Here is a 23,383-nt window from a genome sequence, read left to right on the forward strand (position 1 = left end):
TCATTGTGTCATTCAATCTTAAGCAAATTATGTATTCTATAAGTAGAAAGTAACTGTAACGACGACAACGACGACGAAGCAATCAAATAAACAATTAATTAACATTTTAATCGATTATTTTTACATAACAATTTTTTCAATTTTTCTTCGGCATAAGCGGACAGTTTCAATGTATTTGAATGTTAGGCGGCATAGTTTGAACGGAACTCTATGACAAACTATCTGCATACGTCAAAAAAATCGATTCTGTAGAATATTCCACACACACGCACACTTGCCCATTACACAATTAGTTCCCTTTTCTCTTCTCACAACCCTCCCTTCCCGCTCGAGTTTAACATTGCTTGCATATTGGAATCTAATAGGAAAAAAAATTGAAACAAAATTGCAAAGCAATTTATTTATTCAAATTTTATGCAAATAATACCACAGTGTTTATATCGCTAGTCGATATTTCTTTTTTCGTAGACAAAATTTTAATTTTTAGTGATTTTGTGTAATGTTGTCACCACTCACCATAGTCCAAAAAATATATATGTACATGTGAATATGTAATTGACTTTTGGAATTAATGTCGTAGTAGATAATTTAATTTTAAAACATTATTTATAAATTAAACATATGTCATTATTTCAATAAAAAGAAATATGTTAATTAAATAACAACAAATATAGCGAAGTTTTGACGCAAACAATTTCCTATGGCTAGCTTATGTTGAAAAGAAGGGTGGTTTACTCCAACATATTTTCAAGGTTTTGTTGTGTGCCCTACAAAGGAAAATGTTAGAAGAAATATCTTGAAGTTGGCTCTCGTATACTTCTAGAAATTATGTGTTCTTAGTGCGGGTTTTCCCATTCACACCATCTCATGTCATTTCCTTCAAATTGGGTTCGAAGTTTTGCAAAAGCCGGGCAGTGACGTAGAAACTGTTCCAAAGTCTCGTTGTTGTTGACGCACTTACTTACTTAGGTAGCTTGTGGCAGAACATTTGTTCCATAAGCCGAACTTAAAAAAATATTTTTTGGGCGCGTCGATCTTGTCATCATCATCCACTTGATATTTCCATCGAATTCGTGACCTTCCCTTCTACGTGAACCAGCAAAATGCCCGCTACTTTGTATGCGGAAAGGGAATAAAAAAATATAATATTTCATATTAAAGTCCTGAATACTTTATAATTTGTTGTACTATAGTTTTGAATTTCACCTCTATTCTTACATCTAATACCATGTTTATATGTACTCTTCATACACATAAACACTACTTTGCGAAATATCTTTCTTATTTCCATTACACTGATTAAAAATAAATCAGAATTCTAATTATATATTTACGTACAGGTTCCACATTTAGTTCCATTTAGCACTTTTCGCACATATAAGTACACATTTTCAAGACTACCTCCATATCACCACTAAATTTAGTACAAAAAAACCCTTTGGTACTTCTTTCTAACTCTCCGTCAATGACCCACATTTCAAATGTTAGGTTTCCAGCTCTCACCGTTACCCAAATCCAAATTTTGTGCATTTTCTATTCTATTTACTATTTGTACACATAAATTCTATCCGTTCACCAACATCCAAATTGTACCGAATTTGGAACAGTTTATTACCTTTCGTAGACGTAAGTACGAGTTTTTAAAACTTCATCCATTCCACATATTGAATGAGGTTCGAATTTCCAACCCTGTCTCAATCCTGTACTCTAAAAGGTCGTTTACATTGAACCGGATTTGGTTAACCCAGTGGGTTTAAGTTTTCAATTCCTTTGAATATATGCCAAATAAAACCTCATAAAGTAGGTTAACCCGGTAAAAAGTTCTAATGTAAATGCCGTATAACAGTAATATTTTTAAATATAAGTTTTCCATCTCTATCCTAAGTTTCCATCTCTATCCTCTAAACTACCTGAAGCATACACTCCAACAGTCATTTTAATTCTCAATTTGAAGACTCCAGCTCTATCCGTTCACCTAAATCCAATTTGCACCAAATTTAGTACCATTTATTAATTCTCGTACACATAAGTACGATTTTTTAAAGCTACCTCAATCCTGTACTACAATAGTATTCCCTCTTTCTGATTTTCAGTCTTTCATCTCTATACACTCATTTAAACGCAAATAGTACTGAATTTAGTACCATTTTGTACATTTTATATAAATATGTACTAATTTCATAAACCGTTTCCATACATCAATACCACTTCCCAACCTTTATTCCATATAAAATTTCAAGATTCTAGAACTAAATTTAGTAAAGTTTAGTACTTTTAGTACACTTATAGTTCGAATTTCCAAAAACCTTTTTGAACAGCTTTCTAAATTTCCATCAGTGACCCACATTCCAAATTTCAGAATTCTAGCTCTTCCCGTTCGCGTAATACAAAGGGTACCATATTTGGTACATTTTAGTACTTTTCATACCCTTCTAGTTCGAATTTCCAAAAACCCAGCCTTATCTCACGCCTATATACCAACAACAACAACCCGCACTCAAATTTCAAGCCTCTAGCTTTAGCCGTTTCGGCTGGGCGATGATCTGTCAGGTACTCACTCACTTAACACTAAGCTCTTATATATATATAGATTTGAGCTGGGGCATCCTCGCTGCAGCTCGATATGACTATGTCGATGTCACAGAATAAATGGTACGACTCATGCATGGTCCCTTGACGCCGATATTCACCGTCGACGCAGATCGGCCAGTAAATCTTTTGGAGAATTTTTCTTTCAAACACTCCAAGAGCTGACTTATCTGCTTACGCAAGTGCCAATGATTCTGATCCGTACACGAGCACGTGTAGTATCAGCGTCTAGTAGAGTGGGGCCTTATTTATAAACTGCTTATTTAGACAATGTTGACCAACACTATCCCTCTCCGAATTTCAAAACTGATGCCATTCGTTTTGTTTATGGCGGTATGGTGATATATAAAATATTTGACTACCTCGAAGCTGTAGTTTCCAAGTTCCACAGTTGGTCTGAGTTAGTGGACGTCTTGCGCGTTGATACCATCAGCTTGGTCTTATCGTCATTTGCTGCCAGTCCCACATTGGCGGACTCCTTCTCAATTTGTTCAAAGGTGACTGTTACCGCTCGCAATGTTCGACCCATTGTGACGAAGTTATCGGCGTAGGCGAGTAACATGTGTTGTTTGGTCTACAGAGTGTCATTTCTGTTCACCTTTGCCTATCATGTTAAAAAGATCACACGACAAACTGTCACCTTGTCTGAATCCTCGTTCGGCATTGAAGCGCTCTGAGAGGTCCTTCCCGACTTTAGCCGTATTAATTTCGCTGGAATGCCAAATGCAGACATGGCCATAAACACCTCTGAACAGTCCTATCAGTTCAGAATGCGGCTTTATAGTCGACGAATAGCTGGAATGTGTCGATGTGTTTTTTTCGTGGGTCTTTCCCAGGATTTGGAGCAGAGTGAAAATCTGATCAATGGTGGATTTGCCAGGTCTGAAGCCGCATTGGTATGGTCCAATAATGCCATTAACCATTGGCTTCAGTCGTTCACACTGAAAGTGGATAGTACTTTATATTCGATGGGAAGCAGACTTATTCTTCTATAGTTGGTACATATTGTCTTGTCTTCTTTTTTGTGCACGGAATGCTGAGGTTCCAATTGTTGGTCATGCATTCATCTAGCCAGATTGTACTAATCAGCTGGTACATGCTCCTGGGGTATCCTCTTCACGGCTACTACCAGAAGTTTTTCAAAATACTCCTTCCAGATCCTCAGCACGCTGTCTGTATCTGTCATCAGGTTTCCTTCTTCACCTCTACAGGAGGATGTGCCTGCACCAAAGTCTTCGGTTTGCTGTTTTACTCGTTGGTAAAATTTCCGGAATTCATTCTGACTCCTATCCATCTCGATTTGCTTACGCTCACGTTTTTCTTGTTCTTTCATCTTTTTTATAAAAATACGTTTTTACGTGTTGCTACTGTCTGCAGGGTTGCCTGATCGTACCACAGGTTTCTTGGTGGTGGTCTTTGGAACCCAAGTCTTGCTTTTGCTGTAGTTTGTAGAGAGTGGGAAATTCTCTGTCATTGTGCTTATATATTATTATAGGGACAAGGAGTACTTTCGTCAAACAGTTGGATAAGTTGATCGGAGTGGGCTTCTGCTATCTGTTGTATTTGCAGCCTTCCGATGTCGAGTTTCCGTGTTACATTAGATCGCATCTTTGCTGCTACATTATGACGGGTGCGAACCCTTGGCTGCCACAAGGTAATGGTCCGAATCGATATTCGCTCTTCGGATCGATCGAACGTCTAAAACACTGGATGAATGCCTTCCGTCTATCACAACATGATCGATTTGATTTCTCCTTGTTCGATCGGGATAAATCCAATCTCCTAGTAGAATTTTAATGTCATGGCCAGGGCAGCGGTCCTATGCTGTTTCTAGGTGCTCGTAAAATATGTCTTTGTTTGGTCTGTTCATCTTAATATCTTCGGTCGGAGCATGGGCACAAATGAGACTGATGTAGAAGAACTTTTTCATAGTAGGTTGGTGTCTGAGTGTGGGCAACTAACGCGACCATTCTTTATAGTTCTTATATTTATTTATAAATATAAAATGTTATTTTATTGAACACGATTAATCGCGATTTAAAATAAGGTAATAATTTATAGATTAAAAAAAGAAAAAAATAAAAACAAAACCTTGAATTGCATTGTTTATGTTAACCTTAATCTAGTTTTATCTTACCTATATTATCATCCTTAATATCGTTTTTTTTTTTTTAATTTAAATACGTGCTATTGAAATTTAATGTATGAATGATGGCGACTTATTCAAAGTACATGTTTAAATAATTCCACGAAATTGAGATAGGGTATAGTTCGAATGTTCATTGCGCTGACATAGTTTTATTTTCTTCGATCGTTCCCACGCCACTATTACCCGCCCCTGCCGACCGAGGGGGCCTCCTCCCCATAACGTAGGGAGAACGTACACCCCATAATCCGGATTATGGAGGGTTAGTAATGTTGGGAAACACCGGCTAAGGTAAACATCAGTCGGTTAAACAGTTTAAAGTTAATTAATTAAACACAACAATAAAGACAAACACAAAACATAAACATCTGCCACTGCTTGCACTCTACAGTTCTAAATTTAGAATAGAATTTTTAATTACATGTATTGGATCAGATAAAGAGATGCGATTATACAGGTTGTTATATATTTCACATAGTGATCTAAAGGGATTACATAACTCATAATTAGATCTCACTAAAGGAAGATAAAGCGGTATATAATTACGAGTAAGACGTGAAGGTACATTAAACTTGATTTCACCAATTAAAAATTTCGAGTCAATTTGACCGCGTAAAAGTTTTATTAAAAATATAGATCTCAGCATTAAACGTCTTCGTTCTAGTGTTGGAAGATTAATAAGTTTTAAACGATTTTCATAAGGAGGGAATCGTTCAACTGTACTCCAAGGCAAACCTCTAAGAACAAATAAGAGAAATTGTGTTTGGACAGATTCAATTTTTTTAGAATAACGGGCTCCACAATACACATCCATATTCTAATGTAGGCCGAACCAGACTAACAAATAAACGTTTAGTCACATAAGGGTCAAACTCAAACTCTTTAGACCATCGTTTTATAAATCCTAGTAAAGATTTGGCTTTATTTACGCATGACTCAATATGCAAATTAAATCGCAATTTATCATCTAAGATAACGCCAAGATCAAAGAAAGAATCAACATTGTCTAATTTGTAAGAGCCTATAAAATAATTGGTGGGAATTGAACAACATTTAGAAAGGCATAATTTTTTACAGTTTTTAAGATTCAGTGACATCCCTTAATACTGCACCAGTATTCAAGAGAGTGCAAATCATTTTGTAGATTAAGGGCTTGATTTAGTGAGTCTAAATTTCTGAAAAGTTTTACATCATCAGCAAACATCAACACTTTTGAAAATTTAATCACTGATGGAAGATCATTAAGGTATAACACAAATAATAGTGGACCTAAATGGCTATCTTAAGGAACTCCAGAATGAACATCAATATTTCTAGAGAAAATATTATTATAAGATACGCTTTGAGTGCGGTTTTGCAAGTAGGATGAAATCCAAGTCAAAATTTCGAATGGAAAACTCATGGCGTCCACTTTAAATAATTAAAGTTTGTGTAACAACGTATCAAATGCTTTACTAAAATCAGTGTAAATTACATCTGTTTGTTGCTTTGTAGAAAATACATGGTGTGCATGGCATGTTAATTCCATCAGATTAGTTAAAGTCGATCTCCCTTTTATGAAACCATGTTGACAAGGTGAAATTATCAATAACATTTCTGCTACCAGACTTATGTAAGGGGATAATGAAGCTAGATCTCCAGGACAGAGGAAAGTACCCTGTAGACAGCGAAAGATTTAAAATAGCAGTCAGGGGCTTATACAGTTCATAAGCACAAGTTTTCAATATATTCGCAGGCACTCCATCAGGACCTGGGGAGCAACAATACTTTATTGAAACTAAACCATTCAACACTTCATCTTCTGTTATAAGAAAATTAGGGAAATTGTTTATTTTATCAATATTAAAAGCATACTTTGAGTTGAATGTGAATGTAGAGTATGTACTTTGAAAGAAATCTGCAAACATGTCTGCTATTTCAACCGTATCAGCGGAATCTTTACTACCATCTTTCATACTACTAGGAAATTCTCTAACTTTTCTTTTAGAATTAACAAATGCATAAAAGCTTTTGGGATTTAAGCTTCCTTCATACTAACATTAATCACCGCGAATATAGCTCATATAATCTCGCTACCATTAAAACATAAATATTCATGTAACTGGTTGAGGCTTATTTCTTCCATTTCTAACGATAAGAACACCCCCCAAGCCCTGAGCACGGTCGAAAATGATGCTAGCACCCATCAGAAGGAATAGAGTCTGGTGAGGTTCGCTACAGTAATGATCCATAAATCGCATACTGTAAAAACCTCGATAATAGATCTGATAATGTTTCGAAACCTTTACACAACTATTCACTCCAATTCTACTTAAAAAAATACCCTAGTCCATCAGAAAAATAAAATTCAATACCTATATTGAAAACTTTGATCGTCCTACCAAAATATTCATACAAATTTCAACATCTTCGAAAAAATTATCTGAAAACTAAATGTGTATTTTGGTGTCGTTAAAGTTTGATAGGTGTGAGAAAAAAAATATGACCATTTTATTATTTTACACATCCATTACAAACAACAAATTGTGTTATTTTGACAAATTGGATTAGCCATATGTAATGTGGATGCACTAACAACAACCACAACAACAAAAAGCAACATAATGTAATTAAGAGAAGATAAGAAAACACAACACACACTTATCCATCATAGTATGCTGGCTAGTGGAAACACTGTGTAAAACAGCTGCATATGGTTGTCAACGGTAATTATAAAGAAAAAATACAAACAAAAACAAATGTTAATAAAAATTTAATTTTATTGTTAATAACATGTTTATAACTATTCAATAACTTTATAATTCTCAGATGGTGTTTTTTAATGCCAGTAATGTGGACGTATAAGTTACTAGTTTTTTAATTACCACAACAACAAAAAAAAAACTTAGTTGGTGGTCGTTTGGTCATATAAAGAGGTTTACACACACCGCATCATCATCCTTGCAATTAAATGTTTAATGTTTAAAACAAACAATTGAAATTGAAAGATGAGGCTGAAAACAACAACAATTTTTATTAATGCCTTCAATGGCCTTAACATTATCTAAAGGACTTCGATGAGGAGATGTTATCATGTAAAGTTTCGAACAACAACCCCTCCTCCTCCTCACTGCTGGCCTGTAGAATTGCACGTGTTTCTCACGTAAAACTCATTGTAACTAATACCTCAAGTAAATAATTCTCATTGTTAAGACGTCATCAATGGATGGATGGATAGATGATGGACATACATACAACCCCCACTCCCACACAGGACTCCTGTGTAGATGTTGTTTTTGGCTGTGGTGATTGGGTGGGTATTAAGTTGACGCCTTCTTTTTTCTTCTCTTTTTTTGTGGCCCACCAAAAAAAAGCAACAAGTGTTTGTCTTGGCTGCCAGACGACTTCCCACCCCACCTCCGCTTTTTCTCTCTCTCTCTCTCTCTCTCTTCCTTTCTCTCATTGCTCCACGAAGACATCGTTTCTTGTACTTCGGCATTGAGTAGGAAATTTTACGAACTCCTGTAATAGCCAATGAGAATGTTGCATTACTAAGGATATTCAAGGATTCGTAAATGAATAAAAGCGGAAGGAAATTCCTTGAACAGCATCACAACAGTTTCAAACACTTTACAGTGTACATCCAGCGGATCAAAAGCGTATTCCAGAAAACAAACAAAAAAAAAACACAGTTAACTTATTTAACAAATTTCTAACGAAATTAAAAGATTTTTGCTAATTTTTTAATCCTTCAAAACAACAAAAAACAAATGTAAGTATAAAGTGTTAATAAAAGTGATATCAAGTTTAGACAGAACGTGAATTTAAAAGTGCTTTAAAAAGTAATGAACTACTTTAGAAATTGGTTAGGAACTTTTCCAGATGCCACATATGGGATTTAAAATTAAAACTTCAAAATTTCAATTACTAAATATTCTTCTTTCAAAATCAAGTAATTCCGTCAAATTATCCGAAATACTTCAGAAGTTATAGCCTCTCTAATTTTTGGCAAAAAATGCCAAAAATTAGAATTTTAAATTAAACTTTTAAAATTAAACTTTAAATTTAAAATTAAAACTTCAATTACTAAATATTCTTCTTTCAAAATCAAGTAATTTCGTCAAAATATCCGAAATACTTCAGAAGTTATAGCAGAAGTTACCACTTGCTGTACCAAAAAATGCCAACAATTAGAATTTTTTAAAACTTTTCCAAATTTGAAGGTTTTTCTAGTATTTAGGCAGCTACAAGAACATAGTTCACATAGATTTTTATTAAAGAAATGTACATCTTTCAAAATCCAACTACAATTTCAATATATACCGATTACTTCAGCATTTATGGCCTCAGGAACGTGATTACCAAAAAATAAATCACAAATTCAAAAATTGGAATTTTTTGAAAATGCACTTTTAAATTTCATATTTTTTTTACAAAAATGTAAAAATTCTACATACGTTTTTATAAAAAAAAATATATTCATCTTCTCAAATCAAGTTATTTCATAAACATATACCGATTACTTCCGAAGTTATGGCCCCTAGAAAATGATTACCAAAAAAATACCGACAATTAGGAATTGTTGGCATTTCTGTCATTTTGGCGATATCTCTGGAATTTAAACATCTTCACGAAAATGTTTCACACAGATTTTATTAATCGAGTCTTGCTCTTTCCAAATACTTCAAAATATACCAATTACTTCAGAAGTTATGGCTCCTAGAAAATGATTACCAAAAAATACCAACAATTAGGCATTTTTGGCATTTCTACCAATTTGGCTATATATCTGGAATTTGACCATATCCGAGAAAATAATTCACTTAGATTTTATTGAGCAGGTGTTCCTCTTCCAAAATTTAACTATAATTTGAAAATATACCGATTACTTCAAGAGATATGGCTTCTAGAACATGATTACCGAAAAAAAGAATCACAAATGCAAAAAATGGGTACTTCTGTGAAATTGCCATTAACATAATTTTTTCTTCAGCACCCCGTATAGAATTCGCATATATTTTAAAAATAAAATATTCATCTTCTCATATCAAATTATTTCATCAAAATATACGAAATACTTCCGAAGTTATGACCAGTAGGAAATGATTACCGAAAAAATACTAACAATTAGAATTTTTGTCATTTCCACCAATTTGGAGATATCTTTGGAATTTAACCATCGCCAAAAAAACACATCGATTTTATTAAGCAGGTGTTCCTCTTCCAAAATCGAATTATCATTTGAAAATATACCGATTACTTCAAGAGCTATGGCTTCTAGAGCATGATTACCAAAAAAATAATCAAATATGCAAAATTTGGGTTATTCTGTACAATTGCCATTAACATTGTTTTTTCTTCATCAACCTGTATAGATTTCGCATACATTTTAAAAATAAAATATTCGTCTTCTCAAATCAAGTTATTTCATTACAATATACCGATTACTTCAGAAGTTATATCCCCCAGAAAATGATTACCAAAAAAATATCCAACAATGTAAAATTTTGACAATTCTGCAAATTTGGCAATATTTCTGATATTTAACCAACTATAAGAACATTTTTCACATGGATTTTATTGAGTTGATGTTCCCCTTTCAATATCCAAATTTTATTTTAAAATATACCAATTACTTCGAAAAATATGGCATCTAGAACATAATTAACAAAATATATACCAAACTAGTGACACTTTGGGTATTTTTTTTAAATTTGGTCATATTTCTGTGAGTTTATAAAATATATGTAAAAAATTAGTATAGATTTTATAATTCAAGTGTGATTCCTCCTAAATAAAGTTATTTATTTAGAATATACCGATTACTTTAGAAATTGTGACCACTAGATTATGATTACTAAAAAAAATCCGTTTTTGGAAAATTTGTGAGTTTTTTGTTAATTTGCCAATATTTTTGGTCATTTGGCCAAATAATTTACCTAAACTTACAGCAATTATAGATATGGTATTGTTCATTCAAAATTAAGTTATTCCGTAAAAATATACCGATTACTTTAAAAGTTGTGACTTCTGCAATATGACTACCGAAAATTATACAAACTAGTGTCATTTTTGGTATTTTTGTAAATTTTTGTCATATTTCGTCAATTATAAAAGTCATACGTTTAGAATCAAAATAGATTTAATAAATCAAGTATTTTTCTGCCTAAATATTGTCATTTCTCTAAAATATACCGATTACTATAGAAATTATAGCTTCTACAAGATGACTACCGAAAAAATGTCATTATTGGAAAATTTGCGCGTTTTTGGTAATTTGCAAATAATTTTTTTTATTTTTACTAATAGTTTATCATAACTTACAGCAATTTTAGATAAGGTATTATTCATTCAAAATATGGATATTTCATAAAAATATACCGATTACATACAAAGTTGTGACTACTACAAGATGACTACCGAAAAATAAACCTACTAGTGACATTTTGGGTATTTTTGTAAATTTGGCCCTACTTCGGCTATTTTAAAATCCATATGCATAGAATCAAAATAGATTTTACAAATCAAGTATTCTTTTTCCTAAATCAAGTAATTTCTCTAAAATATACCGATTACTTTAAAAATTATGGCCTTTGGAATATTAGTACCCAAAAAAAATGAGCATAATTGGAAGATTTGCGCGTTTTTGTTAAATGATCAATAACATGGTTAGTTGGCCTGATAATTTACTATAATTTTAACCGATTTCAGCTACGTTATAAATATTCAAAAAATCGCGTTGTTTATCTAAAATATACCGATTACTTTAAAAATTAAGGGTTACCAAAAAATGACCACAATTGGAAAACTTGGGCGTTTGGGCAATATTGGGCATTTCTACAACTTTCCCGTTAGCTTGGCTATTTCTTCAGTAACATGAAAGTTATTCCAATAAAATTTTGTAAATCCGGTATTCTTCTTTCCAAATAAAGCTATATCATCAAAATATACCGATTACTTTAGAAGTTATGATGTGGAGAAAAAGATTCCCAAACAAATGCCAAAATTCGGAAATTTTCGATATTTTTTAAATTTGTTAATTTTTCTAGTACAAACCAGCTACATATACAAAATCCACATAGGTTTTATTGACAAGCTGTTACTCTTTCCAAATCGAGACTTCACTTCAAAATATACCGATTACATCAATAGTTATGGCCATCAGAACACGATTACCTATAAAAATTAACAAAAATTCAAAAATTGGACATTTCTGCAATTTACCGATATCTCAGTAATTGCTTTAGCAATATTAATATAATTCAACTAGATTTTTAAAATCAGATATTCTTCTTCCCAAATCAAGTTATTTCATCAAAATATACCGATTACTTTAGAAATTACGAGCACTGGAAAAACATACCAATACAATTTTCGGGGGAAAAAATCGCAGCCAGCAACAGATCGATGCAATTAAGCTTTTCAACATTAACCACATCACGTTGGAAATATAAGGGAAGACGTAGAACACATTGTTCTAAGTCGAATGCAGTGCTAAAAAAAAAAAAACATTTGGACATGCCTATAGTCCAGCAAACTAATAATGCCTGACCTTTTTTTTGTTCTCCCCTCACATCGAATACATAACATGCAAATGCCAATGCCAATGACCTGAATACATGACGAATTCGCTCCCATGAAATTAGCATAGAGAATGGGAAAGGGGGAATATTAGAAAATCAAATAGCAACAAGCATTGCTTAAGTCGGGTCATTATGTTCGCAAACTCGGAAGCAATGAAAATGACCACATCACATCATCATACAATCTTCAAAAATATGGCGAGGTGTAAAGGTGATTTGTATAAATTATCATTGCACGGCAATTTCAAGTTTAAATTGGTATTAATGCATTCAATATGTTTTCATTTTTGAAAAATGTTGAAATCGCCAACCCAACTTCCCCGCATACATAACCTTTGGAATTTAATATCAACAGGTTGGATGGATGCGTTAAGTTGCTTTGGAGATTGATGTGACGGTGACAATGATGGTCGGAATTGTTGAAAAGCATAACTGTGGTCCTATCAACTTGATAGACATTGACACACACACGTACACACATTTGTCTCTGCTGACAATAAATCTATCACACGCACACACACACCCTGACACTATTCCAACTCTCTTGTCACTGTGGCTTGTTACTTTCCGTCAATCAATGTTAATATCCTTTAAGTCGTCTTCGCCATCATCATCAGTCCTTTTTGTTGTTGTTGTTGTTGCCACACTCATTCACAACATAATAGAGATAAATGCTGACAATATGTTGCAATGAAGTATCAACACTTTTTAGACCCCCAATGGCAAAAAGTATTTAGTATTAGCTCTCGTCCTCCTCCTGCTGCTGGCAGCCATCCATAATCTGCTCACCTGTTTGACAAGCAAATGCATGGCATCCTTAAAGACAGATTGTAAGTTATTGCATTTGCAAAATGAATTATTTTCAATTGGAGAAGGATGAGCAGGATATGGAGATTTGAAGAGAGTGTGAGGTTATTTAATGTCAAGGAATTATGTCGAACACCAACAATATCCCGCCAACATCATTATAAACATATTGTCAAACAAGGGATATTATTTTCCTTGTACCCCTGGAAATGTAATGACACGAAGTTGGAATCAAATTTATGTAATGTAACACTTAAAAAGGATACCAAAGGATAAACGGTTTGCATGGACAAAATAAGAGTCTTATTTTACCATTAAGGCCTCTAAAACCTTATAAGAATTAAAATCGTAAAAATAGAATGAAATTGTTATGGACAAAATTCACATAGATTTCATTAAGTAGATGTTACCCATTTCAAATCTAACCATAACTTCCAAATATACCGATTATTTCAAATGTTATGACCATCGGAACACGATTACCCAGAAAAGTGACGCATATTCAAATAATTGGGCATTTCTATAACTTTTCCGTTAACATGGCTATTTCTTTAGCAACATTAAAATTATTCCTACAAATTTTGTAAATCAGGTATTCTTCTTTCCAAATAAAGTTATTTCGACTAAATATACCGATTACTTTAGAAGTTATGGTGTCTAGAAAAAGATTATCAAACAAATACCAAATTTCGACAATTTTGATATTTTTGTAAAACTGGTGATTTCTCTAGTACGAAAACCATTAAAATATAAAAAACCAAAATAGCTTTTATTTGCAAGATGTTTATCTTTCCAAATCTAGGCTTCACTTCCAAATATACCGATTACTTCAAAAGTTATGGCCATCAGAAAACAATTACCCAAAAATTGTAAAACAAGTTCAAAAATTTTGCATTCCTGTAATTTTTCCGATACCTCTGCGTTTACTTCAGTAACATTAAAATTATTCATAAACATATTGTTAATTAGATATTCTTCTTCGCAACTCAATTTATTTCATCAAAATATACCGATTACTTTAGAAGTTATGACGTCTAGAAAAAGATTCCCAAACAAATACCAAACTTCCGAAATTTTGATATTTTTGTAAATTTGCTGATTTCTTTGGTACGGAAACCAGGTACATGATTAAAATTCATTTATATTTTTTGACAAGACAAGTTCCCCTTTCCAAATCTTACCATAACTTCCCAAAATACTGATTACTTCAAAAGTTATAGCCATCCGGACACGATTACCCAGAAAAGTGACGCAAATTCAAATAATTGGACATTCCTAAAACATTCCCATTAACTTGGCTATTTCTTCACCAACATAAAAATTATTCCTACAAATTTGGTAAATCAGTCATTCTTCTTCGCAAATCAAGTTATTTCATCAAAATATACCGATTACTTTAGATGTTATGATGCCAAAAAAAAAAGATTCCGAAAACAAATACCAAACTTCCGAAATTTTGATATTTTTGTAAATTTGCTGATTTCTTTGGTACGGAAACCAGCTACATGATCAAAATTCATTTATACATTTTTGACAAGATATTCCTCTTTCCAAATCTAACCATAACTTCCGAATATACCGATTACTTCAAATGGTATGACCATCAGAACACGATTACCCAGAAAAGTGACGCAAATTCAAATAATTGGGCATTCCTAAAACTTTCTTATTAACTTGGCTATTTCTTTAGCAACATGAAAATTATTTCTACAAATTTTGTAAATCAGGTATACTTCTTTCCAAATAAAGTTAATTCGACTAAATATACCGATTACTTTAGAAGTTATGGTGTCTAGAAAAAGATTCCCAAACAAATACCAAACATCGGACATTTTGATATTTTTGTAAATTTGGTGATTTCTCTAGTACGAAAACCAGCTAAATATACAAAATCAAAATAAATTTTATTGACAAGATGTTTCTCTTTCCAAATCTAGGCTTCACTTCAAAATATACGATTACCCAAAAAATTAACAAAAATTCATAAATTGGGCATTTCTGCAATTTACCGATATCTCAGTAATTTCTTCGGCAATATTAATATAATTCAACTACATTTTTAAGATCACGTATTCTTCTTCCCAAATCAAGTTATTTCATCAAAATATACCAATTACTTTAGAATTTAAGGCGTCTAGAAAAAAATTCCCAAAAAATACGAAATATCGGAATTTTTGATATTTTCGTGAAATTGGTGATATCTCTAATAGGGAAACCAGTTACATGTAGAAAATCCACATCGATTTTATTAAGGAGATGTTCCACTTTCCAACTAGAAGCTTCACTTCCAAATATACCGATTACTTCAAATGTTATGATCACTATAACATGATTACAAAAAAGTATGACAAATTTAAATATTTTAGATTTCTGTAAATTTGCCATTAATTCCTGAAGTTTATCAGCAACATGAATATTATTTATACACGTTTTAAGCTCCGAGTATTCTTCTTTTCAAATTAAGTTATTTCTTCAAAATATACCGATTACTACAAAAGTTATGGTCACTAGAAGATGATTACCGAAAAATTATTACAAATTTAAAAATTGTAGATTTCCGTAATTTTGCCTTTAATTCCATTATTTCTTTAGCAACATAAATATAATTTATACACGTTTAAAGCTTCGGAGATTCTTCTTTCCAAATCAAGTTATTTATTTCAAATATTCCGATTACTTTTGAAGTTATGACCCCTAGAAATTTGTTAGTGGAAAAAATACCAACAATTCGAAAAATTTTCATATTTGTAAAATTTTGTCTAAATCTCTATATATTTTAGCCAGTTCCATAGTGCGATTACGCATTGATTTGTTTAAGCTGTCGACCCCGTTTCAATTCTAACCAGTACTTTAAAAATTTACCGATTATTTTAAAAGTTATGGTCTCTCGATTTCAACAATAGGTTACCACCCACACAAATTAGAATTATTTGTTTTTTTTCTAAATTTGGATAATAAATTTAACGGAAATTAATGCTTAGATTCTTTATAAATTTAGTGGTCCATGGTGGCGTATGAATGCTACCCATTTATCATACGCCTAAATACTTTGACAGTTTTGCTAATGTTTATGGTGACGTATGAATAACGATGTGTATCATACGCCCCAAGAGCCTTATTACAAAAAATCATTTAAAATCCCTTGAATAGTTTGAACAATTTTATAATTTTATGTTTTTAAATTGTTTTATTAGATCTTTAAATTGAGTCACTTACTTCTCTCCCCCATTTACCACATCTCCTGGGATAAAAAAATCGCTCAAAAGCGTAGCCATAATGGGGACAGGTATTTTTCCCATTTTTTCTAAATTTGGAAAATAAAATTAACGGAAATAAATGGTTAGATTCTTTATACATTTAGTGGTTCATGGTGGCGTATGAATGCTACCCATTCATCATACGTCTAAATACTTTCATAGTTTTGCTAATGTTTATGGTGACGTATGAATAACGATGTGTATCATACGCCACATGAGCGGTATTAGAAAAATCGTTTGAACTCCCCTTCAATAGTTTGAAAAAATTAATAATTTTATGTTTTTAATGTTTTTTATTATATCTTTAAATGAAGACCTTTACTTCTCTCCCCATTTACTACATCTCTTGCCATAAAAAAAACCCGCTCAAAAGCGTAACCATAATGGGGACAGGTATTATTTCCCTTTTTTTCTAAATTTGGAAAATAAATTTATCGGAAAATAATGGTTAGATTCTTTATACATTTAGTGGTTCATGGTGGCGTATGAATGCTAACCATTTATCATACGCCTAAATGTTTTAATAGTTCTGCTAATGTTTATGGTGACGTATGAATAACGATGTCTATCATACGCCACAGGAGCCATATTAGAAAAATCATTTGAAATCCCCTTCAATAGTTTGAAAAAATGAATAATTTTATGTTTTTAAATTTTATTATTATATCTTTAGATTAAGTCCTTTACTTCTCTCCCCATTTACCACATCTCTTGCCATAAAAAACCCGCTCAAAAGCGTAACCATAATGGGGACAGGTATTATTTCCCTTTTTTTCTAAATTTGGAAAATAAATTTATCGGAAAATAATGGTTATATTCTTTATAAATTTAGTGGTTCATGGTGGCGTATGAATGCTAACCATTTATCATACGCCTAAATGTTTTAATAGTTCTGCTAATGTTTATGGTGACGTATGAATAACGATGTGTATCATACGCCACATGAGCGGTATTAGAAAAATCGTTTATGGGTCGATTATGGAAAGCAACCAAACTCCAGTTGCGAGTTCAACTGGCAACGCAATTGAAATAAAACTTAACATTATGAATAGCAACTTTTCTCAGTTGCTGTCGATAATACTGTTTTGACATTTCTACAACTAGAAATATTGTAAACAAAAAAAAAAAAAAATGAATAAAATATATCAGAAAAGCTAATTATATATGATGATAAGCTCAGTGGAACTATTTTTTGATTATGAAAATTATAATTAGAAGGCATTTAAGAGATAAATCTATTAGAACTATTATCAGTTCAGTGAGTAGATGCTGACGTTCAATCAACTGCTCATTTTAGCTTGAAGGCGTATTTTCGACTACCAAAAGATGCCGTTGTGTACTTAGATGAAGCCTTAAACCCTGATTTCCGAAAAGCCTGGCGGTCAACAGCAATTCCTCCTCTCTTAAAAATGTGTGCAGCTCTGATGTTTTTTTGAGGAGGGAAGTTTTCAAAAGTCCCATAGCAATGACTTCAACCTTGGCATGGCTCAACCGACAATGTCGGTGGTTTTCGCCGAAGTTATCCGGATAATAGAGGAAAAACTCTGTAAAATTTTGATTGTATCTAATTAACGGAGGAGGAAAAATGGAAGAATAAAATTTTTTATTCGAAAACTAAGTTCCAGGGTGTTGTCGGATGTATTGATGATACACACGTACATATCATGGACCCAAAAGAAGATGTTCACCACTTTCAGCCACTCTTTTGGAATGCCATAGCAGTTAAGGTCTTCTGAAATGGCCTTCAACACATCATCGATAGTGGCTTTGGTTTGACCAAAAGTCCGCACGCCGCGTGCTACATTTGGGTGAGCTTCCATCCGGGCAATATAGACCTCAAATTGTTCTTTTGTAGTAATATTAACCATTATGGGAGGCCTACAAAGTTCAGTTATTATAAACAGCAACCAGAAATAAATGGTTGCCGAAAAATTCTATTTGAAGCAACTGAAGTTGACAACAGTTGCTATCCATAATGCAAATTTGGCAACTGGCAACGCAACTAAACTCTGGTTGCCATCCGTAATCGACCCATTAAACTCCTCTTCAATAGTTTGAAAAAATTAATAATTTTATGTTTTTAATATTTTTTATTATATCTTTAAATGAAGACCTTTACTTCTCTCCCCATTTACTACATATCTTGGCATAAAAAACCGCTCAAAAGCGTAACCATAATGGGGACAGGTATTTTTGGGGACATGTATTTTTCCCACATATAAAATCCTATTTTTTGCAATTAAATTAAAGAGAGAAAAATAGATTTTATGCTCCCTTTACTACCATTGATTTCATTTTAAATTCCTCCACTCGGTTATCACGCTCACTTTTCATTTATTTCAATTCCCTATTGGGCCAGCGTAGCGTAACAAAAAAAAACAGTGAATGAAAAATGATTTATGCATTTTAATATCTAAGCTACATGGATGCAATTGGATTTGCAGGATTTTTATTGTTGTTGTTATATCTTTGCATACCATAGCAACATTTGATATCCTTCTTTTAATATAATACCCCAATGCAATTGAATACTTTTGTATGTTGACCCAGTAACTGAATAGAAATAAAGTTGGTGATGACAAATTACTGATAAATTACAAAATTTAAAGGTCAAAAATTATAAATGGGGGAAAAAATAAATATTAACCAGTTAGCGGAGCAGTATAATCGGACGGGGCCGACCATACGATACCCCACACAACTACCACGTAACTCCAACTTTCTGCGGGTCTTTATTCCGAGCCTTGGCAATATTTATTGATATTTGCACCCTCTTGTCCGATTAGAGTTCAACAGCACCTCTTGCTTACAATGACATATTTTCCGAATATTACTAATATTCAGTACAGCCGCCCCTCTAATTACTTGTCCAGATTCCCTTCACCGTGGGTGGTATTGTGATGTTCGGTTTATAATTGTGGTCTATAGATCGCCTCGAAAAAAAAAACAAACAAAAAAGTTTTTGGTCCACTTCATCCCGAATTGTTATGTGATCATCACCGAAAATTGAATACATAAGCACCTGTAAATATTTACGTGTAACTCCCACATCCGAGTACATACCACAATATAATTGGTATCAATTTAAAGGCCAACCACTCCTCTTGGATATACTATCAACTTCTCGGCTCTATGTCCTTCCGGAGTAAATATATACGCCATTGAATACAAATTTTGTCATTTTTTACACAGAAGTCAGGGTCTATTTGACCCGCTAAATATTGATCGATCTTTTACAAAACAGGTATGCTTATTCTTTGGCCCAATCGCCTTCTCCATGTAAAAATTTGAGATGTTTGGGCCATAATTGCGGCCTCTGGAGCGACCAGAAAAACCAAAAAAAAAATTAAGTATTTGGTCCATTTTATCGTCTAAATATTATCCGATCTTTACCAAAAACAATAGGGGTCTTCATTAGGCCGAACCTATCCTCCATGCAAAATTTCGTGAAGATTAGTCCATAACTGTGGCCTGTATCGTGTTTCCAAAATATAATGGACAGACGGACGGACGGACGGACACACATGTCTAGATCGACTCAGCTAGTCGAGATATGACGATCGGTATACTTAAAGGTGGGCCTAGGACCAATATTTCGCGGCGTTACAAACTCTTGGGGCTGCACAAAGCTATAATATCCTGACAACATAGTTGTGTAGGGTATGAAAAGTCCTTAATAAAAAAATACAAAAGTACTGGCTCGAAATAAATTGAATATTGAAATATTTCTCTTGTTTTAATTACATAATATTTAATTCTTCCTCTCTCTCTCTCCCTCTCGCTCATTTTAGCCAAAACAAAAATGTCGAACCAAATTGTTGCCATCATTGTCTGCAGCCTTGTCTTCTCCAGCGTTTTGGTGAGCTGTTATGCCTCGACTGTGGCACCTTTGTGCCAGCCCGGTATCATTGAAGGTATGCCACCACATATTCGCAAGGTGTGCATGGCCTTGGAAAATTCCGATCAATTGACAACTGCTCTGAAGACCTATATCAATAATGAGGCTGCAAGTAAGTTATATATTTTCAATAAAAAAATATAGATTTTAGTTTAAATATCTTCTCCACACAGCTTTGGTTACCAACTCTGAAGATTATACCAACAATTTGGGCAAACGTACCGATGTTGATCATGTTTTCTTGCGTTTCGGCAAGAGACGTTAAATTACATCCCCAGCCACCTCTTCTTCAACAACCCTACCCTACATCTCTCATGGAATGGATAATTGGATTGTAAACTTTTTTTTAAAAAAAAATCATTTATCTGAGATGTGCGTAGCTTCACAACCTGGAATTCTAGTCTAAATGGACCATATGCTAAACAACAAAAACAAACCATACTCTCACAACAATTATCTATCATAAGTAATGTTATTTAAAACTAAATGTACACTGAAAAAAAATTAAAAAAAAACTATTTTTTAATAATGTAAGTTTCTCATACAAAAAGAAAAGACACAATTATTAATAATAAAAACTTAAGTTGATCTCTTTGTAATATTACACACAAAAATACAACACTGTTTCTCTTGTAACCAAAAAAAAAAAAAATATATATATATATATATTAAGATGATAGTCAACTGGTAGCCACTACTATCTATACATTTAAGGACCCGATTTATCTCCTAAAAAAACGTGTATGTACATAAAAAATTAAATTAAATAAAAAGGGTTTTTTTCATTTAAAAATATCTATGCACACACAATATTAAATAATGTTATAATAACTGGGGCAGAGCGATACATACTGCATACATTTGTTTCACGAATAAAAACAAACACATACCCACATTAATATTTGTAATGTAAAATTGTACCACCCTGTACGTCTCTTTATTGATCTCAAAATAAAAGCATTTTAAATAATACACACAAAGACACACGAATGATATATTTCAATAAAATAAAATACAGATGTATTCCTCTCAAAATTGGCATTATTTCGACACAACAACAACAATAAAATGAGTTCCTCTCAAAATGGCAAGAGTGTCTTGTATATACTTTTTTGGATAAGAGATATTAGAAACTTCATTTCAAAGTTCTCTACATTTTTAACCCTGCTTATACTTGGGATCTTTTAATGACCCCCAATTAATTTGACAAATACTAATTCATAATTACACTATGACACATTTTTCAACTTGAAAATCCACAAAAATCTGAGAGCATATAATAGTGGAAGAACCTCCTAGCTCGGTTTTGGTCTTTGTTAAAACCCGGTGGCCAATAACTTATATTAACTTATATAAAAAAATCCAAACAAAGAATAAACTAAATAAATTAAAAATACATAACAGTAAAAAAAACTCTACAAAATGAAATTTAATGCAAACAACTAAAATAACAGTTTTCGGTTCACTTCACCGCAATATTATAACATAATCATCACCGAAAATTATAGGCATTATCCTTGATCATACCTGGATCCTCATGGAAAATTTCAAAGCGATCAGCGTTATATTTCCGACCTCTAATGTGGTAATGGGTTACTAAATAATATCTGGGGGGTTACTCTGTATTGCGTTGCGAAAGCAAGTGCGATGCGAAAGCTAAATGCGTTAAGAGTACAATTTGGTACTCTGTAACGCTCACGCAAACGCATTCGCAAACTAAATCAAAAATAGGGCAACACTGTCGCCACAAAGTAGACAGTAACGAAGAATGACAAAAGGAAACGTCAAAAAATTTTAAATGAAAACATTTTTTTGTGTGGTACGAGTGTTTTTTTAAACAAAAATGATGAACGAATTAAAAACAAAAACAGAAATTTATGAGATCGATCAAATATACTCTCCCTAAGTGACCACGGGTATTAAAATAGAAGTACGAATTATGTGACAAACATTTTCAAATATTTAATTTTTATAGATTTATACAAAATGTTCGTCTCAATAAAGATTCGTTTATGTATTTATTAAACGCTCGTCTTTCCAAATAGATCCACAACAATTCCAATCCCAATAAAAGAGGCCGCTGCTTTGAAATTGCTTGGACAAGGTGGTTATCAACACCAACCTGTAAATATGCACACATAGTTTCACATTTATATATAAAAAATATAATACATTACTTTTTCCAACCACCGACATCTTTTACAGGAGGTCAATTTGAATTGAGGTCATCAGACAGTTTTGTCCACAAATTGTTGGCGCGTTGTTTCGCATTTGAACTCTGCAACTGTCCCTTTGCCAAATCACTGTGTTGCCCCATAAAATCTACTTAAGTTAGGAACTGACGTTGCTGAGTCTGCAACTGTGACTTTTTTGCCTTTTACTTAAAATAATTTACAATTTATATAAAAATAAAAAAATTAATTGAGCTTACTTATATGTTTCGCTTCCTTTGCGTTTGCTATTTTGTTAACGCAAGATATTTGCGCTTAACGAACGGTTTGACATGCGTTTTCGTATTATAGAGTGCGGTGATGCCACATTTGCGTAAACTAGATGCGAAAGGAGAGTACCAATTTCGCGATGCGTTAAAATTTTTCTCACGCATCGCAATACAGAGTAACCCCCCTGAATACGTAAGCACCTGTAAATATTTAAGTGTAACTCCCACATCCGAGTACATACCACAATATAATTGGTATAAGATTTAAAGGTCAACCACTCCTCTCGGATATAATATCAACTTCTCGGGTCTATGTTCTTCTGAAGTAAATATATATGCTATAGAATACAAATTTTGTCATTTTTCACACAAAAGTCTGGGTCCATTTGACACGCTAAATATTTGCCGATCTTTATCAAAACAGGCATGCTTATTCTTTGACCCAATCCTGGAGCCTCTGGAGGTTACAAACTCTTAGGGCTGCACAAAGCTATAATACCCTGACAACATAGTTATGTAGGGTATAAGGATAGGCCAAGAAATTTAACAACAAATTGGGAAACATGATGACTACGACCGAAACCATATCGAGCCCTTCCCGCGAAAATGTTGTAAGCGACAAAAACAAAATTTTACAGCAGACGGTTTTTATTGTATAACTTTTTATATATCCAAAATTTTTGA

General features: G+C 32.9%; 1 protein-coding gene across 1 annotated transcript; it reads left to right on the top strand.

Annotated features, from left to right (window-relative positions):
- Nucleotides 1-4,212: 4,212 nt before the first annotated feature.
- LOC133332831 (dromyosuppressin-like) lies at nt 4,213-20,524 on the top strand. The gene is made up of 3 exons (XM_061541202.1): nt 4,213-4,243; nt 20,153-20,371; nt 20,433-20,524. The coding sequence occupies exons 1-3, from the start codon at nt 4,213-4,215 to the stop codon at nt 20,522-20,524; spliced, it is 342 nt and encodes a 113-aa protein (XP_061397186.1).
- The last annotated feature ends 2,859 nt before the right edge of the window (nt 20,525-23,383 follow it).

This window comes from Musca vetustissima, unplaced genomic scaffold (assembly GCF_032173495.1).
Source record: "Musca vetustissima isolate MV318-11 ecotype Yass unplaced genomic scaffold, APGP_CSIRO_Mvet_v1 utg2636, whole genome shotgun sequence".
In the NCBI taxonomy this organism is placed as follows: Eukaryota; Metazoa; Arthropoda; class Insecta; order Diptera; family Muscidae; genus Musca; species Musca vetustissima.

Bases quoted from the DNA above. Each gene is read 5' to 3' on its own strand.
- LOC133332831 (XM_061541202.1), top strand. From the start codon at position 4,213: ATGACGGGTGCGAACCCTTGGCTGCCACAAG. The intron at 4,244-20,152 runs GTAATGGTCCGA...CGCTCATTTTAG, and splicing joins GAACCCTTGGCTGCCACAAG to CCAAAACAAAAATGTCGAAC. The intron at 20,372-20,432 runs GTAAGTTATATA...TTCTCCACACAG, and splicing joins TATCAATAATGAGGCTGCAA to CTTTGGTTACCAACTCTGAA.